A 26,677-nucleotide genomic window follows, 5' to 3' on the forward strand; every position below is an offset into this window, starting at 1 on the left:
ATTGCTTTTTAATTAACCATGGGAATTCTCAGCCAGGTGGGAAAACATGACCTTTTTTGTTTTCGTGGATTTGGTTTAGCTCAGTTGAACCTAACCTTATAGACATGTTCATAACTCAGGGACACTTCTCTGTTACAGACAGGTCAAGTTGTCCCAGAAAAATCAGAATTCATACAGGCGCTTAGCTTCGTCCCTTTCTTGTCCGTACAAAAGCGTGCTACTGTTAGTATTAGAAATATAAAAAGAAAAAAAAAGGAAAGAAATAATGGCCTTGAAGCACACATTTTCAGGATAACAAGCTTATAAGCTACGCTGGCTGGACTCCAAACTACTTTCTTTCTGAGCAACTGTCTGGTTGTTATGTGAAAGAAAGAATGCAGCACGCATTGAATATACAATGAGTTATTTCTCCCCATAAGATGCACATCACCCGTACAGGAACCTCATTTATTACCTGAGTTACACCCCAGCCGCAGTACGCACCAAGCCAACTATTTGGAGAAAGAACGGTAAGTTTTACATCACGCACGTAAATGATTTCTCAGTTACTTGCTCCAAGGAAAAGAGTGTGTGACAGACGCGTGTAAATAGCCTATCGCGCGCAGATGATCAGGTTATCATATTTGCGAATGTGTAACGCCGAGCACCCTAAAGAGTATATTCTGAATCTTTTAACTACATTTAAAGGTAGAAGACTTAACCAGATTAATTTCTTTATCATAATCTTTGGCAGTTTCTGTCTCGAGTTTGTATTAGTTTGGCACGGTGCACAAAAAATTATTTTCCTTACGTAAGAAGATCATGATCGGTCAAAACTATACTCATTAAATATTAGACAAATGCTGAAGCAAATTTCTCTGCAATTTTCGCCAACACTCTTTTTTCAAATTTTCGTAAAGTTTCCTTTTTAATTTCCAAATTTCCGTAAACACATAAAAACGTCCATGGAGGAAAGAATTATTAATATACCCTGTGAAATATCGCTGTATCCCAATAGTCGATAAATTATTCAGTAAAAATCATACTTTAAACTGTGTGTTGCGTATCGTATTTAAGGTCGGCTGTTTGAGAGAATACCCATATTTCTTTCTCTTTTCTTTTGTTTTTAACAAGTTGTGGGTATTGGGAATAGCAGCTGGAAAAAGGAAACGACAGTAATTTGATTGTGCAGAGGTGTTACGAACTGACAATGATATTAGCGAAAACTCTCTATATCGGCAAGAATGCAAGAGAAAAAAAAATACAATAAAGCAACACTAAGCATTATCACAGCCACAACTGACAGGAACTAGGGCAAATAGTCCCACAGCAAAACATTTTAATATGGACTTTTGATTGTTTCTTGGCCGTGCTTTTGAGATCACTGTTTGTTGTTGATACTTAAACAATTATACTCTTCGATGTCTCTCCAAACTCGGTGGCATATTATTCGCCTCAATTTCAGACAGTAATTATTAGTTTTTTACGGGAAGGTTCGTCAAGCCCAAGTTTTACTATACCAACTACGCATAGAACAGAGAGCTTTAGCAATGACGACGATAACGCCAAGGATGACAACTTGTAAAAAACGGATTTTACGTTGGGATGCCGCAACCGTGTAGACCTCTTCAGTACGCCTATCAATCTAAAAACTTGCTCTCTTTAAATATGCAATGACAACGTTTGATTCCAAAAGAAGATACGAAAAATTAGCCATTTCGCGCAGAACCATTGCAGAACCATTGCTCTGCTTGTGAAACCTTTTGTTCGGTGACGTTCTCGTTCACCGTCGTGGTTTGCTTAATTAAGCTCTCTTTCGATCAGGCCATTGCTTAAAACTTGTTTGCAACTTTGCTACACTTAAGAATATAATCACTAGTTTGTTTGTTTGTTTATTTGTGTCTGTTCTAAAATGTGAATTGCAGATATTTACAAGCAAGTATGGATGCTCGAATTGTCGCCGTTTTTCTTTTTCTTTGCTTGTCAACTGGTTACAGCCTCAAGAATGATGATGTCGATGATGACATCTTGGACATGCTGCAGGAAACGGACAATTTGAAGGAGGCGCCCGAAATGGTAAGCTGCGACGGCTCTCTTATGTTCGGTTCCTGTTTTGCTTTTTCGGCAATTTTCCATCCCGGCCATGCACAAAATAAGGTCATTTGCAATTTTGATTTTTGTGAACTCTAAAATAATTATGTTGACGTAATATTTCCAAAACCTAAAGTAAATGCATTTATTTAGAGTCAAAGTGGTTTAATGGGTAAAGTTTAAGGGAAAACTATTTCTCGACCTAAAATGCAGTGGATCGCTTTTACAAAGACTGCCACTTAAACCAATCCTCTTCTTCTTCTTCTTCCTCTGTTTCTTCTTCTTCCTCTTCTTCTTTTTCTTCTTTTTCTTCTTCTTCTTCTACCTCGTCTTCTTTTTCTTCTTCCTTCATCTTCTTCCTCTTCTTCTTCTTCTTCTGCTTCTCCTTCTCCTTCTTCTTCTCCTTCTTCTTCTACCTCGTCTTCTTCTTCTTCTTCTTCTGAGCTCGTTAATTTTTTCTTTGTTAACTCCTCATGCAGGAGGAGGATCATTTGGTGGAACGGTAGGTAATGTTTCATTGATATTCAAATTTAATTTGCTTAAGGTGGCCTACTCCAGTTTTTTGGAGACTCAGTAGCGCGCGCTATGATTGCTTGCCAGACGTCAGTATTAATCGCACGCGCAAAAATGACGCAAGTAACCCCAAGAACAAACGAAAACCACTTCAGCACTTAAAAGGCGTTAAATCACTTCGGTATACGTAGCAATAGTTTCAAAGTCCCTTCAAACATGTGTTTAGGCCTAGGGCCAAAAAAATATGTCAAAAAAGCTCGATAAACACAAGTAAAAGAGTTCTAACCTTTCTCGGACTCGATAGAGGGCTTCGCATGAGCGCGCGCTTAAATAAAGGGCATGCGCAATTCAATTCTCCTCCAAGGTTGTAAAAGCCAGTCTTTGATGGAGGATTGCTCGAAAACTTACTGTACAACCCACGATGAAACTTTTACAGTTGATTTGTAGGGGTGAATCACGTTTAGAGCCAAGATTTTGAAAAATCTGTAAGACCGATTTTGAGCTATTCTTGATTTCACATTTTCTCCGTTTGCGAAAAATCTGTCCTACAGATTTTTGTTTTACTTTGCATGAATGTTACATCAGAGCAAATTATTTATTCCTGAAATTTTGAGGTTGGGTCATCCTGATAGATTTTGAGAAAAACGTGATTTAACCTGCTAGTGCCCAGTCTCTCCTTAGGTACTCGGTCGTTCATTTTGATCATTTGTTGACGTTTAATTGTTCAAATTTCCCATAGAATGGTAAAAGAATTAAGAAAACAGTAAATAGAGAAAGAAAAATCATCTTGGAGCATTTTTCAAAAGAGTTAGGAGTTGGGCTGTTATAATCTATCAAAACTGTAGTAAGCCACCACTTCCGGGTAAAGAAAGGCGCTATATCACCAAAAGGAATGGCTGTAAGCTATAGCGGGTTCTTAATTTATAATTTCGGGCGGACATTTCACCGTTACACTTTTAGTTAGGAACTTTGACATTTTTTCAGTTTGCTCTGTTTTTGTTTCAGTTTGGCTTTATCGCCGTCTGAATCGTTATCATCGTTACACTCTTTCCCGAATGAAATGTCTTTGCCGATCCCTACTAGCGTGGTCGATGGGTATGAACAGGAGCCATAATCGGGAACGGACACCGTAAGTCTTGGGATCCGCGCGCACCTATGATATGGTACAATTTTTCTATTTTTAAAACAAATTGCGCCATCCTGACGTCATATATCCGCGCGGATTCACGCACATGTCGGGGGCTCTCGCGCGGATGTTGTCACGTTGCGTGATCAAATGGTAAGAGTTGCGAGATTCCCTTGCAGATTTTTCACAGCAATGGCAAGGAATAAGGCAGGAAATAAGAACCAGGGCTTTTATATGTAGTTTTATGCTCTGAGTTAATGGAAAAGGTGAGTTTTTCAGGGTCGAAAACATGACTTCGATTTCGCGTTGTGAATGAATGCTCGCGCTAGTTGTACTCGTAAGCTTTCGCGCTTGTTCTATAAAGAAAAGTTATGTAAGGAAACTCTTTACTCTAGCCGATCTGGTATCGAGTTAATTTGTGAGTTTCCCAAACAATGCTTAATCATAACCAAACCCTGTTTTAATAGTTTCTTATTGTTTCTGTTTGTTTGGCGAGTTTGCAAAAGTTTTTGAAAGGAAAGTCTGACGTGTACAAGTAGCTCATTTGCATAGTGCAGCGCGTGCACTTTCAAGTCCGAGTCGGTGTTTTCAATTGTCAACAAATCTTGACAAAGATTTCTTTCGCTGTCGTTTGTGCCGAGACGCTGCAACAATTTTCACCAACGCCAAAAGGCTACTAACATCATGAGTGTTTCTTTAACATAGTGAAATCTTACACTGCAAAAATAAAATAGACAAGGAGTTTTGATAACTCAACCAACAAAATCGAAATCTTTATTCGAGTACCGTGACTATTCGAGTTGATTAAAGAAAGCTGATTATTTCTGCTGTATTCACATATTTTCAGCGAAGCTTTTAATATGTTCTCAAACATTTATCAACCTTAAACATATTTAAAAACCAGAGATACATGAGTTCGATGTACGTTTTCACACGAAAGTGGGGTAGTCCAATTTGTCATGTTTTACTGACTGTACAAAACACGCATGGGCGGGCTCTCTTATTCATCGACAACAGTCAATTTATTGGATTTGTACACAAACAAAACTGAGCAGCATCTACAGACATAAACTTTATTGTCACTTATTTAGTCCATCAGCTGAGAGCCCAAAATTTGGGTTTATGGCTCTCTTGAGAGGAACAGCCGAAACATGTCTTATCTTAATCTTTGACTATTAAGCATCATAAAAATGTATGATAGCAAGGATAGAATGGTAGCTTTCAATTTGTAAATCCAATTTTAAAATTTGCCTCTCATACCTTTGTTTTGCCGCCATCTTTGATTTTAAGGGAGGACAACAAAGCTGCTTGTTTTCTTTTAACGTGCACAAATCGGGTATCAAAGCAAATTCAAAACGTATGGTAACTACAAACATGATATTCCTTTATTCTAGTGCTGGAACTTTAAGTGTATGACGTCATATGTGACGTCACAATGCCTGATTGGTGGTGGCAATATGGCCAGGTTGCACTTAGAATCATATGAAAAACAAAATTGTTTTGAAAATTATTGCAGAACAGAGCAAGTAATGATAAAATATATTTATACATGGCAGGATTTTTGAATAAAGCCCCCCCCCCCCCCCCCGCAAAAAAAAAGACATTTGCTTGTTTCCTACTTCAAACCCCAGTTCCCAAACACGTGGGGAGGAAAACCCATTGAATGCCTGTGAGACGGTGCAAATGTGTTTCCTTTGCACCTTGATCAATGGCGGAAGAATGCATTATATGCGGTCGTTCGGGTTCAAAGCTAGCTCAGTGCAAAGATATTTCTGCCTGTACAACCTTATATCGTGCTGCCGTTATTCGGAACCACAAACCGATTTTGGAGGCTTCAACAGAAAGCGAATTTGCCGGAAGTACCATCAAATATCATCGCAATTGGCGAGCTGAGTTCACCAACAAGAGAGATTTGCAGACCAACAACAAGCCATCTGATGATGCAGCAACTGGGACTGCACCTAGAAGAAGCCCCAGAGATGGAAATCAGCCAAACTCAGCGATTCTGCCTTATCAATGTTTGTTTTGTAAAAAGTCAAAGTACAAGCCAAACACAAAGACCGGAGAGAAGCTTCACAGTGTGCAGGAATTTCGCGCCGACGAGACGGTAAGAGCATGTGCCTCTCTTCATGTACAACAAAACACTGATATGAGTGAAGTAGCTCAGGATGTGATTGGGATTTGTGCAAAAGATCTCGTTTCTAGCGAAGCGAAGTACCACGCCTCCTGCTACAAAAGTTTTGTAAGAATAATTTAGTCCAATGCAAACGAAGGTCAAAGGTTGAATGAAACAGATTGTCCATTACAGCCTGTTTATGAAGCTGTGTACTGTTTGTGCGAAGATTTGATTGCCTACCCTGACATAATCGAGAATAAAGTTGTGAAAGAACTGTTTCTGAACAAAGCTAGTGAACTAGGGGCAACTGTCTCAGAATCACACAAAAAGAACCTCATGCGAAAGCTGTCAACCAAGTTTCCAGAAATTAATTTCATCACTTACCAGTATAATAAGGTTTTAATGTATCCAAACTCATTAGCCATGAACAAAGTCGTCCTGGATTTCTTTGAGCTCAAAACCGAGCTAGAGTCACTTAAAGGTAGCAGGGATGACAACGAAAAGAATGTGTAAAGACTACACGATTAATTAACAATAAAATAAAAGATCTTGAGCCGCAGATGTCTTGGCCGCCTAAAGAGGACGATGTGAAACCAAGTAGAGCTAATGACTATATTCCATATCTACTTGATGTATTTTTGACTGTGCTTATTTCTGGGAAGTCGCTCGACAGTGAGAGCAGTAAAACAGAAAAAACAATAAGGCTGAAAGAATATTTCGGACAAGATATTGTTTTTCGTGTTACGAATGGGGCTGTGGAAACTCCAAAAAGCGTGTTGTTTCCTTCTGTTGTAAAGGCTCTGTGTAACAACATAGAGGTTGTGAAGCTTATCAACAAGTACGGCCACGGCGTAAGTTATGACCTGGTAGAAGAGATTGAGACCGAGTATGTGTATGTGAGACGTTATCGATAAACAACGAGAAAACCGAGTCGTCCTTCCGGCCAGTGTAACGCAGGAGGAGTGCAAGTCCACTGTCACCCTAATGGTGGCCGATAACATTGACAACTTAGAGTGCACATTGAGCGGGTCTGGAACGTCCCATCGCGTGAACTCTATCCTCGTCACGGAGAGAATTGAGAGAGAGAGAGCGGAGACGAGTCAGATGACCAAGACTACGCACCACTAGTGGCGAAGAAATGCGGGAGATCCTTGCCAGCGACTGTTGTGACTAAAGAGATCCCCGAGTACTACGGCGGAAAAAAAGGTGGGGCCAGGGGAACTGCCGCACGTTCAAAACCTTGGAGTAAGTTCTTCTTACAGTGAGAAAGCAAAGGAGCTGACATTGCGCTACCTCGTGTGGCTCGAGGTAAGAAAGCTCGAAACACACCCATTACTACTTGTGCCTGGATGGACTGGGTTCAGCATTAAAGTCCGCGATCGTGTTGTGGTTGTGGAGGGCACAATTAGATATTTGGACACTATAGACTCTCCTGCCACTGACCTGAAGACCGCGTACGAGGTTCTGTCTCGAGGGTGTGAGATAAAAGATCGGATGCAGCTGAACGCTGTTGTTTGGGTTTTTGATCAGGCTTTTTATGCCAAGGCCATGGAGGTTTACTGGAAACGCAAAGAGCTATTTGTTGGCCTAGTCATAATGATGGGAGGTTTTCATTTGTTTTTAATGCTCGTAGGAGTAATTGGAAGCCGATTCGGGGATGCAGGGCTTAGAGAGCTAGCTGTCAAGAGCGATGTTGTGGCAGAGGGTTCTGTGGATAAGGCTCTAAATGGAAAACAGTACAATCGAGCTGTGCGTCTTCATAAATGTGTGTATGAAGTTAAGCCCTCATGAGATTGCTCTTGAAAGAATTTGAGTCTTCATTCCAGTCGTTTCCAGCCGTGAACTTGGAACAACTGAAACTAGACCCCAACCAAGAAGAGTTTGAGCGAGTGTTGAACAGCCATGATTTCCGCGGGTTTGGAGATCCGTTCCATGTCTATGTACAGGGAATGAAGGAGAAAGGTTCATTCTTAGGGAGGTTCTGGCTCTCGTACTTAGAGCTGTGCGAGCTGGGAGTTATATTTGTCATGCATCGAAGAGGTGATACCATGGGCGTTTGCGTATGATCGCCAAAACTACGCGCGCTACCTCATCCCATTCCTGGACGACATGCGCCATTTGTCAGTCAGAATGCCGGAGGTATACACGGCCTTCAACAAAGGTCATTTTTCCGTTCAGATGGGGGACCGTAATCCTTTCGGACGAAACGAAGCTGACAAAACCATTGAGAACACCATTAATCGCGACTGCAAAGCAGGAGGAGGTTATTTCGGGTTTAGTGCTAATTTTGCTGCGACTCCGAGATGGGTGCTCAATGACACAAGGCGTGGTGTGTACAGGAAGCTTCTTCGTGAGCATCTGTCTGTTACTCTATTCCAGACCTACATCCATAAGGAGTTGGCTTCAGCACGCATTAAAGAAGACCTCAAAGCTGTAGGAAAGCTGGTGGATCTACTCGAGGATGTATTTACCAATCCATGGAAAGAAGACGCAGTGTTTACGAGCTTGTCCACGGGCATCGAAGCGACAACAGAAGTAAGTGACGACTTACTGCAGGCAGCGAATGACTTTGTAGTGAACCGTTGCTCATCCAATCCCACTTCAGATTAGTTTGATACATTAAAGAAAGCCAAGCTGAAGTCCTTTAAAGATCTGAAGGTCGTGCGTAAGGTTCGCAACAAGGATCTAGTACTTCCTCTCCGTATAGATCGTGATGTGTTTGCCCGGATGGCACTTCTCGGAGAGTTTCGTCAGATTGACATGAAAGTTGTTTTTACCTATCCTCTTGGTCCTCTTCCTTGGTCTCTTGCTGATCCTTATGGGCTTCCGTGAAAGACAAGCAAAGGTAAACGTTCCCAACAGCTAGAGCGACGCATTACAGTCACCGAAAAATACCTAGAGAACGCAACCAGTAATTTTGATGGAATGGCAGTCCTACAGAAATTGAAGATCCCCTCTGGAGCTACGTTCCTTGTGGTCACTGAGAGAGTGTTTGAGGTGGTAACGAGCACTGGCAGCAGGCGCGTAGACGTAGTGTTCGACGTGTATCGCGATGTATCGATCAAGAATGTCGAAAGGTTTAAAAGAGTGTCTACGTCTGACGGTGTACACTACAAGAACATACTTCCTGCTTATACGGCAAAGTCATGGAACAAGCTGCTCAGTGTCACCGCAAACAAGCCAGAGATTGTCAAATTCCTTGTGTCACAATGGAAGACAGAAGCATTTAGAGGCAGGCTCGGCAACCGCACCATGTACGTGACGACCGAAGACCAGTGCTGGAGAGTAGACGCAGCCACATGCGAACCTGTTCCAGAGTTACAATGTAATCACGAAGAGGCAGATACGCCTATGGTTCTCCATGCTCGGCACACGGGAGGTACGTGTGTCATTCCACTCTGATGACGCTGATGTCCTTGTCCTACTTCTTGCTCATAGCCCAAGCCTTACAAAGTGCTACATGAAGAAGGGAAGAGGGTCAAAGACCAGAATAATAGACCTTTCGTTAGTCGTGAACAGCTTCGAGATGCAACTCCACCCAGGCATTGACAAAAACTGCTTCATGAAAGCCCTTATCGGTGTACAAGCGATCACAGGCTGTGATACCATCTCTGCCTTCTCTTCGAAAGGGAAGTGGAAAGCAGTCCAGCTTCTTCAACGCAGTGAAAAGTACGTCCGAGCTATGGGAAGTATTGGGGAGGAGTGGGAAGTATCTGAGGATACCTTTAAAGATACGGAGGCCCTCGTGTGTCAGATTTACGGGAAGAAGTGCCAAAGTGTAGATGTGCTGCGCTATGGTGTCCACTGTGCCAAAGGCGGGAAGATTGAGCCAGAGGCTTTGCCGCCGTACCAGTCATCTTTACGACTTCAAGTAACAAGAGCAAATTATCAAGCAGCAATTTGGAGAAGAGCCATTGTTCCCCTTCCGGAATTCCCCCCCCCTGGTGGGCACGGCTGGGAAGTAGACAACATCTCAAATGTCGTGGAATTTGTGTGGCTTGGATCTAAGCCGGCTCCAGATGAGGTGCTGGAACTACTCTCCTGTACGTGCAAGAGAGCATGCACGGTCGACAACTACAGCTGCTCGAAGGCGGGTCTGAAGTGCACTGATATGTGCAGTGTCCAGCGTGAGAGTATGGTGACTGATGATGGCGTTCAGTGAGGATAGTGACTCTGAAGATGTAGAGGATTGATACGGGTAAATACGTTCAAGAATGTAGGTTACTGGAATAGTGAACACGAGGATAGTTTTACATTTTGCTGTGTCTTTCTTCAGGCTCTATACAGCAAGATCACATGTTGTATAACGCTTTCTGCAACTAAGGAACGTAGGAGCCTTCTATTGCGAAATACGATGTTCGAGAGGCAAAAGCAGTACATGACTTGAACGTATCTCTATGTTATAGATCCCACATGCAAGTAACAACCTTGAAGCAGGACGTTATACAAACGTCGCACTTTCGTATTCAGAGAGCTCTAGACTGAAGTGTGGACCTAGTTATCTACTCTGATTTGTGCTTCATTGATTCATGGCGTAGTACACTAAACTAAATGTGGAAAAAGACGTTGGCAATGGCTCTAAGCACGTTTTTGTAGCACTGTGATGCAGAAGCCTTAATGGTAATTTCAGTTATTTCACATATATAGAAAACAAAATGGCAGTCAATGTGACGTCATTTATGACATCATCATAGCCAAAATAACCGTAAAGAAGGCTGAAATAATATCTCTGATACGAATTATCACAAATATACGTCTTGGCAAAGAAACTGCGCATTTAAGAAAGAAAAACAATTTTAAAGGTGTTTTTAGAAATCCAAGATGGCGACCAAACGGAGGTTTTGAGGGGCAAATTTAAAATTCGATTTACAAAATGAAAGCTACCGTTCTATACTTGCTATCATACATTTTTATGATGCTTAATAGTCAAAGATTAAGATTATGCAAGTTTTGTTTGTTCCCCTTAAGTGAGCCATGCAACCCCCTCAGCTGATGGACTAATTGGGCCTTGATAAAACATCAAGCGTTACTTACAATTCAGGCGAAACTCAAACTTGGGATTATTTTTTTTTTTTTTCACTGTTCGGCCGAGATAGACTCTGGTGAAATCCTCGCAAGCGTGTGGCAAGAGGAGGGAAACTTTGAAGTCCTGAAACGCTGCTATATTCAAATATATCCAACTAGTTTTTTTGCTGTGTTTTGGAAAAGCTGTCAATCTTCAACATATGTGAAACTTAGAGTGGAGTAATGTAGAGCTCTTGTAAAAGAAGCTGCGGAACACAACTAGGTCGCTGATACAAAGCGGCACATAACTAAATTTGACACTGTTTTACTTCACTCAAACTGGAGCAGCTTACGACGAAAACACTGAAGCAAAATTTTAACAGACATGAAAGTAATGAGTTGTGGGCCAAAAGCATCAAACATTTCGGGAATTTCGGACGCCATTTCTCCGCGCTACATCTGCAAAAATCCTCGTAGCATGTACGCGCGTGTGCCGCACGGGATGACGCGATTTGTCTTAAAAATAGAAAAATTGTCCCATATCATAGGGACAGCCCCAATACTAGAAATGTCGCGCGCTTACGGTCTCCGTCCCCGATTATGGCTCCTGATATGAATATTGAATCCTCCTAGAAAAGTTTAATGTAATAAAATAACCTAAAAAAAGAACAACTGGGGTCTCCAGTGATGGATATCTCTAAGAGCTGTTTCGTTATTGTTGTTGTTGTTGTTGCCTTATTTTTGTCTTTTTTTGCGGAATATCTGATGCATGCTTGTTTTTTCTCAGACACGAACGCTAGTACTTTAATTTCCTATTTTCGATATCTAAGTAGTTGTACTGCATTTCCCGTTTATTTCCCTATCGATCTAAGCCACTCTAACCAGGAGTTACTATTTTAAACTTTGTTGTTATACTTTTAAGAATGTAAAATGTAAAATGTAAAATATAATGTGAAAGTATCCCTTTCTGTTTTTATTGCAAATCTCGATTGGGTAAATAAAGCGAAAAAATTGAGAGCTTCTGAAAGACTATGCACTTGAGCTAATTACCGGGCATTTTGACGTTTCACGCCGTGATCATTATCTCCAACATTGTTCCAGAAAAGTTTGACCGTGGCTCTACTCTGCCGTAAAATAGTCTTTAGGTTTCTAAGATCAGTTATTCCAATTGAACATGTATCAGATTCGCTTTCTGGTGCACGAAATTGACCTAAATTTTGACGTGACGCAACACCATCAAAGCGTTTAACTTTGAAAATTTGCTAAAAACCTAGGTTTAAATTACATCTAGTGGTGACATTTTAGTAATATGGGTTAGCTTTTCCAGCAACGCTAAATTACTTTGGCTTGCTAGCGTTCGTAAAAAGTGTAATTTTAGGGTAGAGTTTTGCTCTTTTCAAGGCAAAGTACGTAAGGCCTTCTCGACAAGAAAATAAAAATCCAAACACCCTTGAAGATACAATTTTGAAACAAGTAAGTGAAAACCTTTTTCCTGAAAAAGTTTGAGAAAATCGAACTTTTCTATCCTGCATAGGTATAGGTGATCGTTACAGCAAGTTGTTCTTCCTAAGTAAGTCTGCCTTCGGGCAACTTATCGTGGTTTCCAGAACTTGACATAAGTGCTGTTAATTCTCCTGGTTGAATTGCTTCTATTGTCAATTTAATCGTGCTGCGTTTAACGTATTTTCTCCTGGGTGAGGGGAGGCGCTATTAAAATAAATAATGCGGCCAATAATGTGGCCTAACCATGTGGCAAGAACACAGCACAGGAATTCAACAAGGAACTGGGACCGATCAATTCAGAATTTATTAGAAGCTGCGTCGGCAGTCACCAAAAGGAACTGGATTACATCTGCCTGAAGCTAGGGGGGTTATTAAATTATAATTCCACACAATCTATAACCTTTGCAATTGAACGTAAAGAACTTTACATTTATCCAGTTTGCTCTGTTTTGCTTTTAGACAGTACACAGTGATCAATGAGTATTCAACAACGTTTGAATCGTTTACACTGTACACTGTCACTTCCTCGCCGTCTGAAACGTCGTTGTTGAGCCCCGGGAGCGTGGCCGGTCGATAGGTATGAATACTGAATCCTCCTAAAAAGTGTTTATAATGTAATAAAATAACCTAAAATAAGAAAAACTGAGGTCTCCCGTAAGGAATATCTCTATTATCTCTGTTGTGGTTGTTTTGGTTGCTTTATTTTCTGCCTTTTTTTCGTTTTTTGTTTTTTGTTTTTGCGGAATATCTGATGCGTGCTTTTCTTTTTTTTGAGACGCAAACGCTAGTACTTTAATTCCCTATTTGCGATTTCTAAGTAGTTGTAATGCATTTCCCGTTTACATGGCTATCGATCTAAGCAACTTTAAGCAGGATTTACTATTTTAAACTTTTTTGTTTTACCTTTAAGAATGTAACTGCAAAGGACACGAGTTTAATTTTTGTCCAGTTAAGTTGAAGCAAACGCCGGTAATGATTATATAATGTTTCAGCCATCATGCACGCGAAAGAAAATAAAATTTAAGACCTTTCATCTCAATCTAGAACCTTGCCAATAGCAGCAACGCGAATTCTTTCAAGCAAGCTTTGTCAGGTTTCATTATCATAACTTATCAACATGTCTTAATTTCTGTTTGTTTTTCTTCTCTCCTTAGCTCGGCATCAATCGCTGCCTAGTAACTCTATAACACGATGATATGTCATCTGGGGAAAAGAATCGTTGTCAATTTATTCGAGAACAACGAGCAATTGCGAAGGGTTAAAGTTGAATTTAGGTTCAAATGTCGTGAGATCGTTTTACATAGGTGATTGTGGGATAGGTACTGTTGTTATACTTAAAATGTACGTACGTTACACTGGATTAAAATTAAACAGGGCTAAGAAATGATTGCTTTTTTGTCTTTTTGTCTGGTGTATTACATTCCTTCTACGAACAGTTCATCTGGGAAACTCATGGAGGCAAGACTTGGTACTCATCCCCATTGCTAGTGCAAATTTTTGTCATTGCCTTGTACCTGTTGAGGAACGGCCAAACGCGGGGGTTTTGAGTCTTACCGTTTCCATTTCCCAAAGCAAGTTCGAATCAAAGTTTTGGATAAACCGACTACGAACAACTTTGATAGCGGCCTTTTTTGAAACTAGTTTTACTTATCGAATTAAGTCTGAACTTTCTTAAGTCTCTACATGGCGAAGGACACTTTCCGGTAGAATAGTTTTGGTAGGTGTCCACATAAAAAAAGACCGGGGTATCCGTCGGAACTTTAGAAAAGAACTCCTAAAAGGTACCAACATCCTGTTTTGTGGGCGTGGCTTGAACTTCTTTCTCCCCTAATAGGTTCCAATTCTTACATAACACATGGTCTCCTGTCATAGCGGAGCTCCGGCGGCCTGAAAATCCGCCAAGCGGAGCCCCATACCCATATAGGAACGAGAAGGAAACCTATGAATTGATTTTCTCATGGTTATCATGGCTAGCGGTATTGCTCCTGGGCGCGCCAGCTGGCGACCATACTCCAGCGAAAGGCTAACAGAGAAATGCAGCCTTGATTTATAGCCGCCTTCTATGATATTGGACATCCATGTTATGGTCAATTGATACCTGTCAAAACAAGGTATCCGCTGACCAGTATCATGTGACCATATCGCGGGCTCGCGTTTAGAGCTCATCGACGTAACGTGCTTGTTAAAGTTGATCACTGTCCAAGAACTGGTTTTTCTATCGGATCGCGGGTTCAAGTTAGGTTAACTTGTTGTAAACGGGGCCGGGTTGCTCGGAAGCCGGTTAACGCTAATCCAGGATTAAAATTTAACAGAAGTATAAATATTTATTGAATACAAATGTTTTGTTTTGTATATTTTGAGATTATTCAATTTCAAAATAGAGGGCCAAAGAATATATACGGAAAACCTCACTACAAAGTTGCAAAAGTAAAATCAAAATTCTTTCTTAACCTAGGTTATCTTAACCGGGCTTTGAACAACGCAGCCCAGGAGCTCCGCTTTTAGGTTTGGCTAAATATATATATTATTTTGTTCGACTCAATACCCTGAAAGGTACCAGAAAAGCTCCAGCTGTGGACCTTTTACGCAGCGCGCGTTTTTGAACCAAACCGATAAAACTGGATTCCACGAAAATTCCTTTTACTCTCGTGATAAAAACAGCCACAAGAAGAACAAAGAATTTACTGGATCAAAGACCAGCTTCTCTGAATCGCAGATATAAGTATATCTTTTTAAGGTTTACTGAGAGACTTACTTTGCATCGGCCTGAGCTTCGCCTGTCGCAATATACATATCTTTTCCTCTCCACTCTTATTACGTTTATGGCAGATTTTCCCATGCAGTACTAACATACATTAGTATCACCCAACTAGTGGACTAATGCAAATCCTGCATTTTGATTGGCTACGCTACTAGAGGACTATTAGTAATAGTCCTCGAGTAGCGAAATTGGCGCAATCGAGCGTGACGTTTTCTTTCGTTTTATTCCCAAATAAATATTTCTTCAACTTGCATTTGCTAACTTTATTATTGCCTTTTCTGTCCGACTAGTTGGGTGATACTAAAACAATTAGACCCTTCGCCCTTAAGGGCCACGGGTCCATGGCCCGTTCGGCTTCGCCTCGTGGGCTATTGACCCGTAGCCCGCAAGGGCTACGGGTCTAATTGTTAAGTAGAAATGGTTTCATGACTTCGTCACATAAGGAATAAAATTGCTGAATCCTAATTGGCTGAGACAGAGGGCATTTTTTCTTAATCACGAAGGCACTTTTGGTAATCAAGAAAGCATGATTACTTGATGCTGATTGGCTGAGCACGCCTGCATTAAGTTAATTTCCCGGTTAACAGGTTCAAACAGATTTTGAAAAGGAATTTCAGAAACGCGTCACTTCTGAGTTTGATCTAAACGGGTTATTTCATGTTAGCGTGAAAGAAAATTAACATGCAGCAAAGCGCAGTCTTTTTCTATCCAAAAATGCATCGATTCGCAGCCTGAAAAAAAGTTTGAGTGGGGACGGCTGGTGTCGTACGAAGCATAGAGCTACAGAACCTCATGGCTGCCAAAGTTAATTTCTTCGTTTTGCATCGGGTCGCCTTATTAGTATCACAGGTCACCTTATCGCCGTAAAAGACAGCGTAAATTTTGTTGGTACATTAAGATTTCGCGGTGGACAGGAGAGTTTTGGATTCAAGAAGTTATTAAAGCTCGTTTGGACACTTGTTTACCTCTTTCATCGATCGATGAAGTAGTTTCACGCCGTTGCATGCCTCGCAAAAGGTGAATAAACTTAGATTGCTTTGAGTGAATTGGACTTGCTGCGTTTTGCTTACTATTATAGTAGGCTTTCTCTGTTCTACTGCTAGCCTGTTCTTTAATGAAGTTTTTAAGTTTTCCTTTGTACAGAATTTTGCCCTTTATGTTATAAATAAGTAATCGCAAGTGCCCTCGGGCAATTGAGAATTAATTTTACTCTTTGTGAAAACTTTGAAAATACGCGTGAAATTAATCCGTAATTGCCCTTGGGCCCATGCGATTACATATACAAATTGTAAAAAAAAAATAAGTAAATAAAATAAAATAAAATAAAATAAGCGATAAGCTGAACGAACAAAGAAAATAAAGCATAAAATGTACTCTTTTAGACAACACTGACGTACCGAAGAAATAATTGGCAATTCAACGCTGAAAGCGAAGTGAACATTTGTGAAAAACCGTTATTATTTGATGGCAGGGGTTAACGGACCGAACATAGAGAATAAAAAGTAAAATATGTACTTTTTTGAGCTGTTCTAACGTACCTAATAAACAATTAATAGTTATTGGCCGAAGGCGAAGTGGAGATTGGTGAATATATACCGCGACGAAGTCGTAGGAAATCTTCATCACTGTTCACTTCGGCTTCGACAATCAACTGTATCATTTAATTTACAAAATACTGAACTCATTACTTGCAAAAAATATATTTACTTGCAATACGGGCTACTTAGACTACTAACAATACAATGCTCTATTACAATAAGTCCTTACATTACTTGCTGAACGTACCGTTAGTAAGGATACTTACAATATGTTATGCGAAATATTTACATTACTTACAGTACAATATTCCAGTTACAATAAAATTCTAACACGTCCTACATTGTTATCAAAAGAATGAAGTTCTTACTTGCTTAAAAAGGATTATTTAGAGCTAATATAGAGTTAAGTTTTAGAAATAAAATGTAGGTCGCATGCACAATGCAATTTTTTTCTATTATGTTTTATTTTATTTTATTTTTTAATTTTTAATTTTTAAATTTTCTATCCGTTTCTATTCTTACTAGGGCTTATCTATGGCAAAATAGAAGCAAAATTCATTTTTTGACTTGTGCCACTGAAAGGCGATTTTGGTAGGATAATTCGAGCCCTTGACAACGTATGATTTAATATCACTTTAATATTACAATGTGTTATAAACACTATTATTACGCGACAAAGTATTCTACTTTTCATGGTAATAAAGCTTGGTTTGATCATACATAACTGTATTGTCAAGGCTAAGAATATAATATCGTGTAACTTATTTCAGTGGGAGTAAAGTAATGGAAGTGTTAATAACATAATGCTTAATGGAATACAGTAATAAAGCTCAAATTGGTTCCTCTTGAGTTACCAACCAGATTTGATTGTGTTTGATGTGTTGAACAAGTTCCTAAAACGGTTTAGAAAATAATTTCAATCTGTGCGAACACAGTGAGTTAAAATGAAACGTTCTTCTTTTTTTTTTGAACAAGATAATAAATTATTTATTGTCCAATCAGCGTGGGTATAGAGCAGGCAAGCAAAGGCAGACCTACTATCCCCAGCATTGGGGTTGACCAGTGTATCTCAAGCAATCATTGTTATTTGTGTTTGTCCTTGTTGCGATGCAATTTATTCTGTAATATATTAACTAAGACCACCAACTTATCACGCTTAATGACGTCATCGTGTTCTGGGTATGTAAATGGCTAAATTATGGTAATAAAAACCGTTAGAATTTGAAGACGGGAGTTAACGGAACGAACAGGGAGAACAAAAAATAAATTATGTACTTATTTTGATCTGTTCTAATGCACTAAATTAATAATTGACAGGTGAATATTCACCACGGCGAAGTAGAGGAACTTATCCACCGTGGTGAAGATACACCAAAGCAAAATCGAGGGCTAGGTAAATACGCATCGATATTCAAGTCGCCTTCAACGAATAGGAAATTTAAGGAAACCACAACGGCAACGGCAACGAAAATGTCGCCAAACAAAGATTCAACGAGCAATACAATGGCTCTACACATACGTTATAACTCTTGCTACATTTCTTTGCGTCCTCTATAAAATACTGAAGAACATAAAATGACGAAATTGTGCGTTGTGTGGAGAACGGAAACCACGACAGATGATTTTGGTTTTTTATTTTTCGAACTTCAGCTTTTTTAATATTTAAAAAAAAGACAAAGACAAACAAACTGAACCCCTTTAGAGTATCGCGAGATTCGTAGGTGAGATATAAATTCATCTTTTTAATCTACGTTGCCCACAGCATCGCCGTCATAGTTACTTAAACTCCCAATTGTCTCGGTACAAATTTCGGGGGTGAATTTTTTCATAGGTGAATATCGAGGACTACAAATAACAGACTGAAGCAATTGGAAACACAAAGGCAATTGATCGTCAGTATTCATCTATGTGGCCGTGTAGGTTTAATAATAGGTCAATTGTGATTCAACTTATACATCAATTAAACAAGAAAAATAAATAAAGCAAATTGATTCGTTCATGGATAGTCATCACCTAAAATGATTCTATCCAGTCTGAGAAAAAACGAATTTCGGTCACTCGATCTGCCATAGTTTGTCATGGCTGGCAAATCCCATTAGCACTACGTGGACGATCTTGCTCCTGTGGCAATGGTAGTCATTTTTGAACTTCCCTATGCGTTCCATACCTGGGACTTGGAGTGATGTCTCTGGAATAAATAAATATTTCATGCAGTGGCCATCCGCCTAGCTTGTTTACTTGACTAGGTGGTGGAGTAGCTTAGTAACCAAACTGAGAAATGTCATCGTCGTAAGTCGAGCCTATCGACCAACCAGAATTTCGAATTCTTTATTCATGTTTGGAAATTATACAGAATTGCAATGTTTGTGCCGTATCAAAACAAATTTCCCTGTGGATGTGTCAGACAAGCACAGAAAATAAACACTAATTCAATTAGTTTGGGCCCAAATGGGTTTTTCAGGCAATGTCACTCCAACTGTACTCGACAACATGCCCCTGCTTTCTAAAATATACAAAACTAAGGGAGGTCGAAGTTGTTAGTTGATTTTTTCTTTCCAAGTCTGAAGTTGTTATTGATTATTGCTTTTTAATTAACCATGCGAATTCTCAGCCAGGCGGGAAAACAAGACCTTTTTCGTTTTCGTGGATTTGGTTTAGCTCAGTTGAACCTAACCTTATAGACATATTCATAACTCAGGGACAATTCTCTGTTACAGACAGTTCAAGCTGTCCCAGAAAAATCAGAATTCATACAGGCGCTTAGCTTCGTCCCTTTCTTGTCCGTACAAAAACGTGCTACTGTTAGTATTAGAAATATAAAAAAAAAAAGAAAAAAAGAAAAAGGAAAAGGAAAGAAATAATGGCCTTGAAGCACACATTTTCAGGATAACAAGCTTGTAAGCTACGCTGGCTGGACTCCAAACTACTTTCTTTCTGAGCAACTGTCTGGTTGTTATGTGAAAGAAAGAATGCAGCAGGCCTTGAATATACATTGAGTTATTTCTCCCCATAAGATGCACCTCACCTGTACAGGAACCTCATTTATTACCTGAGTCACACCCCAGCCGCAGTACGCACCAAGCCAACTATTTGGAGAAAGAACGGTAAGTTTCACATCACGCACGTAAATGATTTCTCAGTTACTTGCTCCAAGGAAAAGAGTGTGTGACAGACGCGTGTAAATAGCCTATCGCGCGCAGATCGTCAGGTTATCATATTTGCGAATGTGTAACGCCGAGCACCCTAAAGAGTATATTCTGAATCTTTTAACTACATTTAAAGGTAAAAGACTTAACCAGATTAATTTCTTTATCATAATCTTTGGCAGTTTCTGTCTCGAGTTTGTATTAGTTTGGCACGGTGCACAAAAAATTATTTTCCTTACGTAAGAAGATCATGATCGGTCAAAACTATACTCATTAAATATTAGGCAAATGCTGCAACAAATTTCTCTGCAATTTTCGCCAACACTCTTTTTTCAAATTTTCGTAAAGTTTCCTTTTTAATTTCCAAATTTCCGTAAACACATAAAAACGTCCATGGAGGAAAGAATTATTAATATACCCTGTGAAATATCGCTGTATCCCAATAGTCGATAAATTATTCAGTAAAAATCATACTTTAAACTGTGTGTTGCGTACCGTTCGTAAGGTCGGCTGTTTGAGAGAATACCCATATTTCTTTCTCTTTCTTTTTTGTTTTTAACAAGTTGTGGGTATTGAGAATAGCAGCTGGAAAAAGGAAACGACAGTAATTTGATTGTGCAGAGGTGTTACGAACTGACAATGATATTAGCGAAAACTCTTTATATCGGCAAGAATACAAGAGAAAAAAAAATACAATAAAGGAACACTTACCATTATCACAGCCACAACTGACAGGAACTAGGGTAAATAGTCCCACAGCAAAACATTTTAATATGGACTTTTGATTGTTTCTTGGCCGTGCTTTTGAGATCACTGTTTGTTGTTGTACTTAAACAATTATACTCTTCGATGTCTCTCCAAACTCGGTGGCATATTGTTCGCCTCAATTTCAGACAGTAATTGTTAGTTTTTCACGGGAAGGTTCGTCAAGCCCAAGTTTTACTATACCAACTACGCATAGAACAGAGAGCTTTAGCAATGACGACGACGACGCCAAGGATGACAACTTGTTGTAAAAACCGGATTTTACGTTGGGATGCCGCAACCGCGTAGACCTCTTCAGTACGCCTATCAATCTAAAAACTTGCTCTCTTTAAATATGCAATGACAACGTTTGATTCCAAAAGAAGATACGAAAATTTAGCCATCTCGCGCAGAACCATTGCAGAACCATTGCTCTGCTTGTGAAACCTTTTGTTCGGTGACGTTCTCGTTGGTTTCACCGTCGTGGTTTGCTTAAGCTCTCTTTCGATCAGGCCATCGCTTAAAACTTGTTTGCAACTTTGTTACACTTAAGAATATAATCACTAGTTTGTTTGTCTGTTTATTTGTGTCTCTTCTAAAATGTGAATTGCAGATATTTACAAGCAAGTATGGATGCTCGAATTGTCACCGTTTTTCTTTTTCTTTGCTTGTCAACTGGTTACAGCCTCAAGAATGATGATGTCGATGATGACATCTTGGACATGCTGCAGGAAACGGACAATTTGAAGGTGGCGCCCGAAATGGTAAGCTGCGACGGCTCTCTTATGTTCAGTTCCTGTTTTGCTTTTTCGGCAATTTTCCATCCCGACCATGCACAAAATAAGGTCATTTGCAATTTGATTTTTGTGAACTCTAAAATAATTATGTTGACGTAATATTTCCAAAACCTAACGTAAACGCATTTATTTAGAGTCAAAGTGGTTTAATGGGTAAAGTTTAAGGGAAAACTATTTCTCGACCTAAAATGCAGTGGATCGCTTTTACAAAGACTGCCACTTAAACCAATCCTCTTCTTCTTCTTCTTCCTCTTTTTCTTCTTCTTCTTCCTCTTCTTCTTCTTCTTCTTTTTCTTCTTCTGCTTCTTCTTCTTCTCCTTCTTCTTCTTCTTCTTCTCCTTCTTCCTCTTCTTCTTCTTCTTCTTCTTCTTTTTCTTCTTCTTCTTCTGCTTCTTCTTCTCCTTCTTCTTCTTCTTCTTCTTCTTCTCCTTCTTCTTCTTTTTCTTCTTCTTCTTCTTCTGCTTCTTCTTCTTCTTCTTCTCCTTCTTCCTCTTCTTCTCCTTCTTCTTCTTCTTCTTCTTCTTTTTCTTCTTCTTCTGCTTCTTCTTCTGCTTCTTCTTCTTTTCTTCTTCTTCTTCTTCTTCTCCTTCTTCTTCTACCTCGTCTTCTTCTTCTTCTTCTTCTTCTGAGCTCGTTAATTTTTTCTTTGTTAACTCCTCATGCAGGAGGAGGATCATTTGGTGGAACGGTAGGTAATGTTTCATTGATATTCAAATTTAATTTGCTTAAGGTGGCCTACTCCAGTTTTTTGGAGACTCAGTAGCGCGCGCTATGATTGCTTGCCAGACGTCAGTATTAATCGCGCGTGCAAAAATGACGCAAGTAACCCCAAGAACAAACGAAAACCACTTCAGCACTCGAAAGGCGTTAAATCACTTCGGTATACGTAGCAATAGTTTCAAAGTCCCTTCAAACATGTGTTTAGGCCTAGGGCCAAAAAAATATGTGAAAAAAGCTCGATAAACACAAGTAAAAGAGTTCTAACCTTTCTCGGACGCGATAGACGGCTTCGCATGGGCGCGCGCTTAAATAAAGGGCATGCGCAGTTCAATTCTCATCCAAGGTTGTAAAAGCCAGTCTTTGATCGAGGATTGCTCGAGAACTTACCGTACAACCTACGATGAAACTTTTACAGTTGATTTGTAGGGGTGAATCACTTTTAGAGCAAAAATTTTAAAAAAATCTGTAAGACCGCTTTTGGGCTATTCTTGATATCACATTTTCTCAGTTTGCGAAAAATCTGTCCTACAGATTTTTGTTTTACTTTGCATGAATGTTACATCAGAGCCAATTGCTTATTCCTGAAACTTTGAGGTTGGGTCACCCTGGTAGATTTTGAGAAAAATGTGATTTAACCTGCTAGTGCCCAGTCTCTCCTTAGGTACTCGGTCGTTCTAGAAGTTGGGCTGTTATAATGTATGAAAACTGTAGTAAGCGACCACCACCTTAATAATCTCTTCCGGGAAAGGAAAGACGCTATATCACCAAAAGGAATGGCTCTAAGCTTTTAATTTATAATTTCGCGCGGAAATTTCACCGTTACACTTAGGGCTAAGGAACTTTAACATTTATCCAGTTTGCTCTGTTTTGTTTTAGATCTTATTCAGGGATCGCCATTCCGATGATCAGCAGTTTGGCTTCAACGCTGTCTGAATCGTTTACACTGTCGCTCATCACTGACACTTTCCCAAATGAAACGCCTCTGCCGACCTCCATGAGCGTGTTCGACGGGTATGAATACTGAATCCTCCTACAAAAGTTTAACGTAATAAAATAACCTATAGCTAAAAAAAAAAATCCTGTAGATGTGTTGCTATAATTTAAGTGTCCTGGATAAATTAAACACGCCACATTTGTGGCCAAATTCATCCAATCCATGTGTTTAGTTTTATTTCGCATTCTTCAGCAAACTAGTGCGACTTCAAGCAGAGTTAGCGTTCCGTAGAGTCATGCATCGATATAAAAAAGAATAACTGAGGTCTCCCGTAAGGGATATCTCTAAGAGCTGTTTTGTTGCTGTTGTTTTTGTTGCTTTATTTTTGCCTTTTTTTGCGGAATGTCTAATGCATACGAACGCTAGTACATGTAAAATAAAGAATGTAATGTAAAATTATCCCTTTTGGTTTTTATCGCAAATCTCGATTGGGTAAATAAAGCCAAAAATTGAGAGCTTCATAAAGACTAGGCACTTGAACTAATTGCCTGGCATTTTGACGTTTCACGCCATGATCAATATCTCCAACATTGTTCCAGAAAAGTTTGACCGTGGCTCTACTCTCCCGTAACATGGTCTTTAGGTGTCTAAGATCAATTATTCCAATTGAAAATGTACCAGATTGGCTTTCTGGTCCACGAAATTGACCTAAATAGTGACGTGACGCAGCACCATCAAAGCGTATAACTTATTTATTTGCTAAAAATTCAAGTTTAAATTACATATGGATCTAACGGTGATATTTTAGTAATATGGGTTAGCTTTTCCAGCCCCGCTAATTACTTTAGTTTGCTAGCTTTCGCAAAAAGTGTAATTTTAGGGTAGAGTTTTGCTCTTTTCAAGGCAAAGTACGTAAGGCCTTCCCGACAAGAAAATAAAAATCCAAACAACCTCAAAGATACAGTTTTGAAACAAGTGAGTAAAAACCTTCTTCCTAACAAAGTCTGAGAAAATGGAATTTTTCTATCCGGCATAGGTATAGGTGATCGTTACAGCAAGTTGCTCTTACTAAGTAAGTCTGCCTTCGGGCAACTTATCGTGGTTTCCAGAACATGACATAAGTGCTGCTAATTCTCCTGGTCGAATTGCTTCTATTGTCAGTTTAATCGTGCTGCATTTAACGTATTTTCTCCTGGGCAAGAGGAGGCGCTATTAAAATAAATAATGCGGCCAATAATGTGGCCTAACCATGTGGCAAGAACACAGCACAGGAATTTAACAAGACTCCAACTGAGACCGATCAATTCAGAATTTATTTAAAGCTGCGTCGGCAGTCACCAAAACGAACTGGATTACATCTGCCTGAAGCTAAGGGGGTTATTAAATTATAATTCCACGCAATTTATAACCTTTGCAATTGAACGTAAGGAACTTTACATTTATCCAGTTTGCTCTGTTTTGTTTTTAGGTTTTACACAGTGATTGACTATTTCACACCGTCTTCATCGTCTACACTGTTCATCACTGACATTTTCTCGCCGTCTGAAACGTCTTTGTTGAACCTCACGAGCGCGTGGCCGTTCGATAGGTATGACTACTGAATCCTCCTAAAAAGTGTTTATAATGAAATAAATTAGCCTCAAATAAGAAAAACTGAGGTTTCCCGTAAGGGATATCTCTAAGAACTGTTTTGTTCTTATTGTGGTTGATTTTGTTGCTTTATTTTTGTCTTTTTTTTTTTTGCGGAATATCTAATTCATGCTTTTTTCAGACACGAGCGCTACTATTTTAATTCCCTATTTGCGATTTCTAAGTAGTGTACTGCATTTCCCGTTTCTTTCCCTATCGATCTAAGCCACTGTAACCAGGATTTACTATTTTAAACTTTTTTGTTTTACTTTTAATTATATAAGGATGTATCTGCAAAGGACACGAGTTTAATTTGTGTTCAGAAAATATGAAAGAAACGCTGGTAATGATTATAATGTTTCAGCCATCATGCACGCGAAAGAAAATAAAATCTAAGATCTTTCATCTCAATCTAGAACCTTGCCAATAGCAGCAACGTGAATTCTTTCAAGCAAGCTTTGTCAGGTTTCATTATCATAACTTATGAACATGCCTTAATTTCTCTTGGTTTTTCTTCTCTCCTTAGCTCGGCATTAATCGCTGCCTAGTAACTCTATAACACGATGATATGTCATCTGGGGAAAAGAATCGTTGTCAATTTATTCAAGAACAACGAGCAATTGCGAAGGGTTAAAGTTGAATTTAGGTTCAAATGTCATGAGATCGTTTTACACAGGTGATTGTGAAATAGTTGTTGCTGTTATGTTAAACAGGCTGGATTAAAATTAAAGGGCTAAGAAATGCTTGCTTTTTTCCTTGTGTATTACATTTCCTCTACGAACAGTTCATCTGAGAAACTCATGGAGGCGAGACTTGGTACTCATCGCCATTGCTAGTGCAAATTTTTGTCATTGCCTTGTACCTGTTGAGGAACGGTCAAACGCGGGGGTTTTGAGTCTTACTGTTTCCCTTTCCCAAAGCAAGTTCGAATCAAAGTTTTGGATGAACCGACTGTGAAAAACTTTGATAGCGGCCTTTTTTGAAACTAGTTTTACTTATGGAATTAAGTTTGAAGTTTCTTCAGTCTCTACATGGCGAAGGACACTTTCCAGTAGAATATTTTTCGTAGGTGTTCATATAAAAAAGACGGGGGTGTTCGTCGGAGGTTTTGAAAAGAAGCCCTAAAAGGTACCAAGGTCCTGTTTTGTGTGCGTGGCTTGAACTTTTTTCTCCCCTAATAGGTTCCAATTCTTACATAACACATGATCTCTTTGTCATAGCGGAGCTCCGGCGGCCCGAACGGCCGTCAAGCGGAGCCCCATACCCATATAGGGACGAAAAGAAAACCTATGAATTGATTTTCTCGTGGTTATCATGGCTAGCGGTATTGCTTGTGGGCGCGTGTGAGCCATGTTTTGACACTTTACAATTAAGTTTGAACAATTTTCACAAGTGTGATTCTTTTTTCTAAGTGTGACCATTTTTTTCAAGTGCGACCTACGAAAAATCGAAACTTTGAAAACTGTCGCTTAAAAGAGGGCCGTTATATACAGGTTTGACTGTAATGAAGCTCACATTCATTACAACATCATTAAACATGATTTAAACAACCATGTTTGTAAGTGTGACCCATTTTTACAAGTGTTACCTATTTTTCAAAATTTGACCCATTTTCTCAAGTGTGATCCATTTTTCCAAAAATGACCCATTTTTCTAACTGTGACCCATTTATCTAAGCTATAGTGTGACCCTTTTTCCAAATGTGACCTACTGTTCCAAATGGGACCTCTTTTTCCAAGTGCGACTCTTTTTTCCCAAGAGTTACCTGTTTTTCGAATTGTTACCAGTTTTTCCAAGTGTGACCCAGTTTTCCAAGTGTGACCCAGTTTTCCAAGTGTGACCCACGTTTCCAAATGTGAAACATTTTTATCCAAGTGTGACCTATTTTTTCCAATAATGACTCCTTGTTGCAAATCTGACCCATCTTTCCAGGTGTAAAACACTTTTTTAGTATGAAAAATGTTTACAACTGTGACCCATTTTTGCAAGTGTGACCCATTTTTTGAAGTGTGATCCGTTTTCCATATTTTCCCATTTTTACAAGTGCCACCGTTTTTTCCAAGTGTGACCCATTTT

The 26,677-nt window shown here is 39.4% G+C and overlaps 2 protein-coding genes across 2 annotated transcripts; one reads left to right on the forward strand and one right to left on the reverse strand.

The window, feature by feature from the left end:
- Window positions 1-195: 195 nt before the first annotated feature.
- Window positions 196-26,481, forward strand: LOC145491780 (uncharacterized). Its single transcript, XM_081471041.1, has 6 exons — window positions 196-509; window positions 1,905-2,055; window positions 2,550-2,572; window positions 22,915-23,049; window positions 24,441-24,560; window positions 25,128-26,481. Exons 2-6 carry the CDS (start codon window positions 1,921-1,923, stop codon window positions 25,147-25,149), a joined length of 435 nt encoding a protein of 144 aa, XP_081327167.1. The 5' UTR covers window positions 196-509; window positions 1,905-1,920; the 3' UTR covers window positions 25,150-26,481.
- Window positions 21,457-23,002, reverse strand: LOC145491779 (uncharacterized). Its single transcript, XM_081471040.1, has 2 exons — window positions 22,568-23,002; window positions 21,457-22,193 (listed from the first exon to the last, which is right to left on the reverse strand). The coding sequence occupies exon 2, from the start codon at window positions 22,020-22,022 to the stop codon at window positions 21,465-21,467; it is 558 nt and encodes a 185-aa protein (XP_081327166.1). The 5' UTR covers window positions 22,023-22,193; window positions 22,568-23,002; the 3' UTR covers window positions 21,457-21,464.
- Window positions 26,482-26,677: the final 196 nt, after the last annotated feature.

The sequence above is a fragment of the Orbicella franksi genome, chromosome 7 (assembly GCF_964199315.1).
Source record: "Orbicella franksi chromosome 7, jaOrbFran1.1, whole genome shotgun sequence".
In the NCBI taxonomy this organism is placed as follows: Eukaryota; Metazoa; Cnidaria; class Anthozoa; order Scleractinia; family Merulinidae; genus Orbicella; species Orbicella franksi.